Source organism: Saprolegnia parasitica (assembly GCF_000151545.1).
Source record: "Saprolegnia parasitica CBS 223.65 unplaced genomic scaffold supercont2.17, whole genome shotgun sequence".
NCBI lineage: Eukaryota > Oomycota > Saprolegniomycetes > Saprolegniales > Saprolegniaceae > Saprolegnia > Saprolegnia parasitica.
Genome location: NW_012156411.1, coordinates 185,154 through 194,603, shown reverse-complemented (window position 1 = coordinate 194,603; position 9,450 = coordinate 185,154). Strand labels below are relative to the sequence as shown.

At 57.9% G+C, this 9,450-nt stretch overlaps 5 protein-coding genes across 5 annotated transcripts; 2 read left to right on the top strand and 3 right to left on the bottom strand.

Moving 5' to 3' along the window:
- Positions 1-12: 12 nt before the first annotated feature.
- SPRG_22166 (hypothetical protein) lies at positions 13-748 on the top strand (the record flags this gene model as incomplete). Its single annotated transcript, XM_012344393.1, has 2 exons — positions 13-377; positions 424-748. The coding sequence occupies exons 1-2, from the start codon at positions 169-171 to the stop codon at positions 746-748; spliced, it is 534 nt and encodes a 177-aa protein (XP_012199783.1). The 5' UTR covers positions 13-168.
- A 575-nt stretch (positions 749-1,323) lies between these two features.
- On the bottom strand, positions 1,324-1,905 carry SPRG_05541 (hypothetical protein; the record flags this gene model as incomplete). Its single annotated transcript, XM_012344259.1, has 1 exon — positions 1,324-1,905. The coding sequence occupies one exon, from the start codon at positions 1,903-1,905 to the stop codon at positions 1,324-1,326; it is 582 nt and encodes a 193-aa protein (XP_012199649.1).
- A 539-nt stretch (positions 1,906-2,444) lies between these two features.
- On the bottom strand, positions 2,445-5,104 carry SPRG_05540 (hypothetical protein). The gene is made up of 13 exons (XM_012344258.1): positions 4,665-5,104; positions 4,473-4,616; positions 4,315-4,424; positions 4,105-4,261; positions 3,846-4,056; positions 3,692-3,799; positions 3,458-3,641; positions 3,371-3,407; positions 3,162-3,309; positions 3,022-3,098; positions 2,912-2,969; positions 2,812-2,863; positions 2,445-2,768 (listed from the first exon to the last, which is right to left on the bottom strand). Exons 1-13 carry the CDS (start codon positions 5,090-5,092, stop codon positions 2,548-2,550), a joined length of 1,935 nt encoding a protein of 644 aa, XP_012199648.1. The 5' UTR covers positions 5,093-5,104; the 3' UTR covers positions 2,445-2,547.
- Positions 5,105-5,933: 829 nt separating this feature from the next.
- On the top strand, positions 5,934-6,824 carry SPRG_05539 (hypothetical protein). Its single transcript, XM_012344257.1, has one exon. It carries the CDS (start codon positions 5,958-5,960, stop codon positions 6,786-6,788), a length of 831 nt encoding a protein of 276 aa, XP_012199647.1. The 5' UTR covers positions 5,934-5,957; the 3' UTR covers positions 6,789-6,824.
- A 324-nt stretch (positions 6,825-7,148) lies between these two features.
- Positions 7,149-8,905, bottom strand: SPRG_05538 (hypothetical protein; the record flags this gene model as incomplete). Its single annotated transcript, XM_012344256.1, has 3 exons — positions 7,149-7,180; positions 7,651-8,406; positions 8,665-8,905. The coding sequence occupies 3 exons, from the start codon at positions 8,903-8,905 to the stop codon at positions 7,149-7,151; spliced, it is 1,029 nt and encodes a 342-aa protein (XP_012199646.1).
- Between the last annotated feature and the right edge of the window lie 545 nt (positions 8,906-9,450).

Genomic DNA, 9,450 nt, shown 5'->3' with positions numbered 1-9,450 from the left:
CGCGGTGCCAAGGTGCTCTACACTCAGCACACGACGAGCGACGCGACCGTCTTGGTGCGCAACGCGAGCCAGCACGGCCAGCTCAATGGCACCCTCGCCCCCAAAAACTTTAGTCAACTCAGCGTCGTGCACGCCAACGGCAAGAGTCCGTTCAAGAACGCGGGGCGCATGCTCCAGTGCTGGAAAGACCACCCCGAGTTCCCGATCTTGCACCAGTACTCGAGCGACGACTGGTCCAACGGCACGTACAACGAGCTCTGGCGCGACAAGCCGCCGGCCAACGTCGACTTTCACTTTGGCAAGTACGTCTCATCTTTGGGCTTTGCAAAGATCTTGAACGACGCGACGGTGATTGTGTGTCCGAGTGCCATGGAAGGGTACCCTCGACTACGATCCGGTATGACTGACTCGCTCATCGAGTAGGTTTGGCCACTACATCAACCAAGCGCGCGCGGCGGGCGCCCTCGTTGTGACGACGGACGCGCCCCCCATGGACGAGTTTGTCGACGACGACTCGGGGGTGCTCATCCACGGCATCACGCCGTGGGCCGACAAAGCCACGATGGGCCAGAACTTTATGTTTGAAGTGCCGACGCGCGCCATTTGCGAGTCGATTCAAGACATCCTGGCCATGGACCCGCACGAGCGGGCGCGGCGCGCGGCCAACGGCGTGCGGCGATATTTCAAGCAACGACAGTATTTCAAACAGAGTATGCAGACGCTGCAAGCGATGGTGTATCAACGCTAATAGTCAATTATGGTTGCTTCCTTTCATTCCTATCCCTCGGCGAGTGGAGTCCACCGCGGGATGGATCTCTCCGTGCGCAGCTCACTTCCAACGACCAAGTGCTGGTGCCAGCTCCCTTCGCGTTCCGGCATCGAGTTAGTTTTTGCCAATTTGATTTCAATACGAACACGTTTGATTGATTAATTGATTGATTGATTGATTCCTTTCACTCTACAAGACGACATGTGCAGCTCGGTTCACATCAAATTGAGAGCGGCGACATCCCAATCTAGTTTGTGTACGTTGACGAGAGTCGCACAATGTCATTCGTTGTGTTTCTTCGTGTCGAGCGGGATCGACGGGAGGCTGATGGCAGCCACGCACGCTGTGGAGGACCTCGCAGTACTGTTGAAGGCGGTTTTTGAGACAGCTCCGACCCCAATTCTAGTCTTCGGTCACCAGTGCAGGCCGCGTAGTGACGACCTCGAGCTCGGTTGTGCTCGTCACGTCTCGCAGGATGATCAAAATGAAGTACAACAAATGTCTTTCCCATCGCATGGTTCTATTCAAGGTCGGGCTATTGTCGACCGACGGTGCTACGGTGCGGTGAGATCCACGGTCCACAATTGGCCGTCGTCCGTGGCATTGAGGGAGCTACTATAGACAATGTGGCCATCAAGAGGTCGAAAGTACTCGCGCCGTGTCATGTACTCGCCCTTGAAGTCTTTGAGCCGAATGTGCGTCTCACTCACGTCTTCGCACGTCCAGTGGGTCGACACCGACGCTTGCCACTTGGTATAGCGCTGCACGACCTGGTTGGCGGCGTTGCCACAGTTCTCGCAGCGGCTGTAGAAGCGGCCGGTGTCCATCTGGAGCCCAAGCGAGCCACCCGGGATCGTTGAGATCGTGATCGGATGCCACCACTTGTTGACGCGCGCTGGCAGCTTGTAGCTGTACGCGTCGAGTTTGCAGCCAACGCAGTACCCGAGGTAGTTTTTGGTGCTTCCGACCATCTGCGCGAGGTAGATCTTCTTGCCATCCACCAAGGTCTGGCAAATGGAGACCGGCGCCGGCGTCGTTTGTGCCGGCGTCGTCGGCTCCGGGGTCGTCGGCGTGCACGCGTCACGGGCGACGGCGCGGGCCAACGCTACAAAGCCAAGAAGGGACGCGAGTTGCATCGTGCGCGGTGCAATCGAAAATACAAAGTGACAAGGTGGCGCTGTCGCTACTGAAGACTATACACTGGTCAGCAACCTGTAAGTATAGAAGGAGCTAGAGAGAGGTCCGATCTGGTGCTGCCAGCATCCTACCACATCAAGTGTCGAAAGTGTCGCGCCATGGCACCCTTCTGCCAACACCTGGCCACACATCGTGCATATCAGCTTGTGAGCCACCCGAGCCTCAACCCCCGAATACAGGGTCCGACTGCTCCTCCAGATGTACGTAGATGACCTAAACATCGTCCATGTTGCTGCTGCAATTTAAGCAGATCATAGCCTCTGAAGGGACCTTGCGACTGGACGCAACGGGACACAGGATCGCTACGGCATTTTGTGAGCAGTTTTGGAGTTGTTGGGGGTGATGACGTAAGAAGTGATCGAGCAAGGAGGGGACTTGGGTCCAGAATGGAGCTTGCTCTAGTTGTCTGGGCACTTGTGCAGCATCAAAATGTGCCGCTCTGAAATTATGGAGTAAGCCTAGTTCGTGGACGACGAGACTTATAAAACAGGGTTTTTACGCGGTTCAATTACGTCAAGTACGAGAACGACAGGCCAACCGACAGGTCCGTAGAGTAGACGACGACGGTGCAGCGAACCTTTTTAAACCGAGACGTCGGTGGTTGGACTGGCGGCGGCTTCGTCGAGCTCCTTCTGCATCGCATCGGCTTCCGAGCCCGAAGTTGGCTGGTACTGGGGCTTCTTGGCCTTTCGGGGCCGACGGCGCTTGGCGAGCACGACAGCAAGCGCGACGACAACGACGAGCGAGATAAGGCCGATGGCCGCGACCACCGATGGTGTCAGCGCGGCCGCGGTCAATCCCTCTACAACGGCCCCTGAGTCTTGACATTTCAACGGTCCGACTACCTCGCGCAACCACCGAGGCGGCTTGGTCTTCCGTCACACGCACCGCCTTGGTCTACATAGCGTCGTGAGTCATTCTCGCAACGCTTGCACCAAGTTGTACGGTCGAGTAAAAGTAGGTTTGGCCTCGAATGCGGTATCCATTCGACGTCGCTTCGTATCTAGCCATTTGTATCGTTACTCGATATGCTGCCACGATGCATGTGCGCGCACGAGGGGTCGGTGCGTGCGTTCACAAGATGGCTCTGCGGGCGCACATGTGGCGACGGATGGGCCTGTGTCGCCCAGCCCTAATGCCGTAGTGAATCCTCCTTCGCTACACCTCTCTTTCGTGGTATCTACAATGGACAAACCTGGTCCACCATGGCGGCGACGCGGACGTACAAGGCGCCGGTCGCCGTTGCGTTCGTAGGCAGTGAAATGTAATCCATAAAGAACGGTCCATTCGACGCGTTCTGGCCCGCGGACGGCGGCGTCTCAGCGTGGACATAGTACCCTCGCCTACGGTTTTAGCAGTTGAGACACCCTTTTGCTTTGGCGCGAGGCGAGATGTCGATAATACCGGGTCCGGCCTTGGTGCGAGGGATAGGTTTGTGTCTCTACATAGAGAGATGAAAGGTTTTGACACAAATAGGTAGCGTGTCTGTACTCGAGGCCGGAAATTCCGGGTCGCTGGACACTTGGACGAAAGTTGCATCCACTTGAAAGCTACCGAGAACCTCCCACCCCACGCGGAGATGGGTCGTCGCCGCGGAGACGAGGCAGTCGTCGCCACCGAGGCAGTCGACGACCACGTCGCCCGAGCCTGCGGTCGGTGCCGCCACTCTGTTCCACTAGATGAAAAAAGGCTTGTCCGCCCATATATCCGTGCACGAGGTCCTACCTCAGACGTGGTTGCTAGCCAGCGAACGTACGGCTGCACCATATCAATGAGGAGCAGCCCAAGGCGGATGTTTTGAGGCACGTGGCCTTCCGGTGCGATCGCGAGGTCCTAGCCAGTGCGCGTCGCCATCTTGACTGCGAGAGAGACGGTTTACTTGAAGATCCGCGCTGTAGATCGCACGTTTGGCGCCAAGACTCGACGCCGACGGCTGCTTGGCATTGGAGGTTTCGACGAGAATGTTAAACGCGCGATGGGTCGCGTTATTGTAGACCGTCTTCTCGGCTGGGTACCCGCCGTACTGCGACGGCGTGCACGGCGTAAAAACGGGCTCTGCCGCCAACGCATTCTCCCACGACGCCGCATATCTACGACATAAAGTTGCGTGTTTCTCGACACACGAAAGTTCGTCGTACGCCCAGTCTTCCATGCCGCCGTAGACACCATAGACCACGTCGTTCATGGTGCCCGTCGGGTAGTACGCGCCGTCGGCGAATGGCCCGGCAAAGCGAGCGAGCGCATCGCCGAGCTGCACTTGGCTCGTGTCGTCCGGCGATCGCTCACTTCGGCCGCCTGCAGTTTCGAGCCATGAGCCATCATCGACGTCGAGGATATATGGCGCGTACTGGTCATGTGGTTGGGCGAACCCCACTCGTATGTCACGCAGCGCATGCCACCGTGAAAGGTCATGGCCAGCTGGAACAAGTGATCGCGCCAGACTTCGTTCACCGCGCGACTGCGTTTCTGTCAAGACCATGGACGTCCATGGGCGCGGTTACTGTACCTTGTCATGGCCTCCATGCAGTGGCCGTTGACCTTGTAGTTGTAGTCGCGGTTCGGGTCGATGCCATTCTCTTCGCGCGTGTGCTGAAAGTACCCGAACGCGTTGGTCATGGGCATGAGGTAGATCGCGCGCGTGTTGACGAGGCTACGCGCGCAGTGAGTGCGTGCAGTGGTGGCGCAGATGAGGACGTACCGCCAGATCCACTCCTGCGTCGAAAGCACGCTGGCGTCGTCGGATGGCGCGGTGGCGTACGCGTGAGCGTACGACGCCAGAAGCAGCGCGAGCTCGATCGTTGCCTGTGGCCCGACACGCTCGTCGCCGTGCAGCGCGCCGCTAAAGAAGACCTGCGGCCGGTCCTTCTGCAGCGTCGACTCGTTCGTAATGCGCAGCACGTACTGCTTGCACGGCGCCGGCGCGTTCTCTTCCTCGCATTGCAGCTCGGGCGGGTACGGCAGGCCATACCGGTCCTGCGCCACAAAGAGGTCCACAAGGCCCGGCGACGTCGCATTGAGCGTCTTCATCGTCGCGACCATCTCGGCGTACGTGCGATACGCAAAGACGTCGGCAGCGCCAGCGGCGCCAGCGAGCGCTAGCAGCCGCAAGACCGGGCGCAGCAGCATCTCCCTGCAAGTGCAAACTGGCGACCTGTGGCGGTATCCGGATAGTCGCACGCGTGGGAAACGCGATGCATTTTTCACGCGTGAAAAAGAACCCGTGTAATATGACGTGGCACATCATTAAGCACAGCAGTGCGGCAGCGAGCGCTTGATGCACCACACATCAATAAGTCCTCGAGAAAGACGAACTTGGGAACGCATTTCACCTGTTGCATGTGTGGGGCGTCACTAGGGGTCACCGTGGCTCGGCTCGGCTCGGCTTCGAGCCGGCTCGAAATCTCAAGCCTGAGCCGACCCCAAATGCTACGGACTCCGTAGTACGCAGTCCCAAGCATGTCGGTTGTCGCCACGCCGCGGCCAAGGACTTTGTTGGCTCTAAGGACACGGAACAGACAGTCGACGCACGCGATAACTATGCTAGGTACGGTACATTGGTGCGACGACAACCTCGTTCGTCAACGCTCTGTTCATCGAGGCTCCACGCTTGTACGCGTCGCATCGTCCATAGGCCTGTGTCCAGCGTCGAGAAAGGTTGTGGGAAAGCCCATCAGCTACTGCCACTCAATGCGCCGTGCACAACGCAATCGGAGGTGTTCCAAGCCAGTATGCCTTCCCAACTCGACTGCGTCGCCGTCAAGTGACCGAATGCGACCCTTGATAAACACACGGAGCGTCCTACCCGCCAAGCCTTCGCTTTTGCCCCACCAACGATGCGGCCTCGGTCATGCTCGCCCGTGTTTAGAGTCGTTGAACGTGCAATGTCGTGAACGTTGGTCGGTACATGCTGCATTCTCATTGGTTGCTTCGATTTTTTGGCGGATCGCTGATTGGCTCATTTGAGAAAGTCCGTCCTCGTCGCCCACAGTCCATGAGCGCAAGCGTGGGGCTCGTCCTTGGCGGCGGCGTCTCGGTCCTCTTTGGCCGCGTCTTTTATGCGCTCCGCGACGACGCCCTCGGTGGCGTCGACGTCGTGCGCGCGAGCCTTCCGTTTGACTCGCTGCCGCCTGTGCCAGCAACGCCAGGTACGACGGCGTACGTGCAGTTCACGGGCCGCCTCGCCCGCGTCAACCAGCCGCTCTACAAGAGCGCCCTCGCCCGGCGTGTCGAAGCCGGTGCTGCCGACGCCATCCGCATTCGGTCGGTGACGTACCAAGTGACCGAAGAGGTCGGCCGCGACGGCCTCGTCTTGCAGACCGAGCACCAAGTCGCATCGTCCGAGGTCGGCGGCAACGTGGCTGTCGACGCGCACGATGGCCGCCGCGTCGTGCTCAGCCACCCGTCGTACTTTAGCATGCTCTACCGCAAGGGCGAAGACGCCTTCGCGCCGGCCAAGGACACCAACATCTCGGTGCTCGGCGGGGACGAGCCGCGCCGCAAGACGCTTGGGTACCGCACCGCCGAGCGCACGATTCCCAACAATGACGTGGTGTCGGGCATTGGTATCGTCGAGAGTGCGCTCGTGTACGGCGAAACCGGTGCGCCGACGCTGGCGTGGACGCTGGCGCCGCCGGGGCACCGCCATCTGCAAGGCCGCCCGAGCTTTGTCGTCTACGGCGGCCACGAGGGCCTCGTGCAACGCCAAGAACGGTCGGCCGATGCCCTCGGCGCTGTCGGTGCGATGTTTACCGTCGTGGGCCTGGCCATGGTCATGGGCGGCGGGTATCTCTTTTGGTCGCAGCACGTGGGGTCCAAACAGTAGTCCATAATGTACGAAAACACCATTCGAAGCATGTACATACTTCAAGATTGTATTCTTACACTTTGTCTATAGAACGGGGTGCAATAAGAACCGCTTGCGGCAGCTTGCGTGGGCTGTGTCCAGCACGTTGATTTGTGTTGTCAAGGGAAATCAATGTATCTCCCTTGCTTTTGTGTACGACCACTTGAGACGCGACCTGTCTAGCTGCCGTGTACAGGCTGCAGGAGCGAAGGCGGCGGAAATCAACCCGCCGGAATCATCATTAGCAAGCTTTCACACGGAACGCATACATGTTGTCGCCTACACAAGTACGACAATCAACAAGTTGTATCGACTCCCTCGCACTATTAGTAGATAGCACTAGGTGCTCGATCTTGATGTGTGGGGGTGCTCTAAATAATGAGCGGAGAGGCCTTGCGGCAGGGGTAGAATAATGAGCAGAGGGAAGAATGAGCGGAGGGCAATATCGTAGTACTAGTAGATAGTATGGGTTAGCTATGATAGCGGGACCCACAATCGAGGACAAGTGAGTGTGGTTGGCAGAACGTGCACACAAATGACGGACGCCCTGCTGCTTTCACCATACAGAAAAATGGTGCGGATGACTGTCATGAAGGATTACGAGGTGATACAACTTCGGAGATGCACTACGGGCCGGCAACGTGACAATCCAGGCGATACGCTCGGCGACGGCTTGCGCTTCGCGTTGGGTAATGGTGGTGTCGTTGTCACCGTCCATGTGTAGCTGTCCGTCGGACGTAGACTCCCCGGGCCTTGATTGCCCCCTCCTTGGGCACGCGCGATAGCATCAGAGCGTCGGTCGCATATTTGTTCTTGAGAAAGGAGACAATGGCCTTGGGACCCATGCCACCGACGAGCAGCAAGTCGACTTCGTCGCGGATCGATGGGTTGATGCCTTGACGGACGAGCATCGAGAACTCGGTACTGTGTGTGCCCGTAAACTCGACGGCAAACCGAGTAGCAGACTCGGTCGCCACCACGCGACCCCGTCGTCCGCAGTTCGCATGCGTGATGCATTCGAAGACCGTGACGCGCTGGTTCGTAAGGCCCGAGGAGTGTCTCGTTTTGAACTGGTTCTCGTCGTGGGCATGGAGACGAGCGATCGCTTCCTTCCTGCTCCTCCCGTGGTCGACCTCGACGTATGCCCCGCGTGCACGTGGGCTACCGCCCGAATCGCCGTGCAGCTCGCGAACGAAGCGGCCGTACGCTGGATTGTGATGGCGGCACGTGTGCCGGCTCCTCTCACAGGCCCTTGCTTCGCGGTCCTTTGGTGCAGCACTTGGAGGCGGCGACGTGGCGCTATCGACGTGCTTGCCCGTCTTTCGGTAGGGGCATGAGTCTCGACGCATCGCGCATCGCTTCGTGGCCGAGGGCATTGCGTTGCAGCACGCTGAGACGGCGCCTTCCGACGCGGCTGTGTGCTGCGAGAGCATGAGGCTGAAAGCATCGGCCGCGTCTTCTGTGAACTGAGCGACATGGTCCAAAAAACAGCCATAGCAGACGCCGACATGCCGTCGCTCGCGGCGCCGTGGGCTCGAATGGCCCGCGACTCGCGGTACAGTGACGAAGCAAGGTATTCCAGCCGCGACCCACTCGGCTAGAACAGAGTATCAACCACGATATGTGTAACATGGATACCCACAATGTCGTTATCGTCTTGGACGAGAGCGTTGGCCGGCGCAGGGACACTGCTATTCGTCGCGCCCTCGGTCGTCGAATTCTATGGAAGAAACAATAGTACTCCATCGATGTTGCAAAGGGCTCCGTGTACCTCATCATCGTCGCTCGAGTCTATCTCAATGACATCAATCGCTGCAGTTGGAATCGAGGTCATCGAAGCAGTCGCCGAGGGTACCGGACCCGCCGTGGAGGTTGCCGGAGCAGCCGTTGAGGCCACTCGAGTCGGAACTGCCGCGGTTGTCGGTGGCACGGTCGAGGTCGCCGAGGTAGTACGGGAGAGAGCGAGTCGGAGGGCAGAGGCGCCGTGGCCGTTGAGTGGCCCGGCATTGCGCTTGGATACCTTGTAAAGAGAGTTGTGGGCCTTCTTCAGCTTTGTTTTCTTGATGCGACCAGCCATGGTAATTGCAGAATGCCATCGCGGGCAATTTAGAAGGATATTATAGAAGGATGGAAGGGAATATGCTAGCCAGGATTCCAGTCCATGAAGAATCGAAATCAGAATCTACTGGTGCTACGGTATTCATTTTCCCTCCACTCATTGTCCTGCCCCAGCCGCCAGACCACCACTCCGCTCATTACTCTGCCATTTCACCTTGGAAATCTTCGCTCATTTTTTCGGCCGAAATCGAAATTACGCTAATTTTTCGGTCATTTTTCGGCTCGCTCTTTCTTCATTGCTCATTCTTAACAAATACTACAAACAACAAGCCTTACTGACTCCCTGGCACTAATGTCAGAACATCACACGTACTAACATGTAAGTCCAAGGTGCCGGATTTTACAAACGACGGAACGGCATATCTGATTGGCTCCTGAGACGCATCGACCCTCAGGTATGAGTTGTTGTTGAATTGGGTCCTCTATTACAATAGATAAAACTATGCTAAATAAAATTGTCGGACTTTCTTCGTTGTGTGTACTCGGTTGAGGGACTTGATTTAGGCAGGCGGAGGCAGGAGCG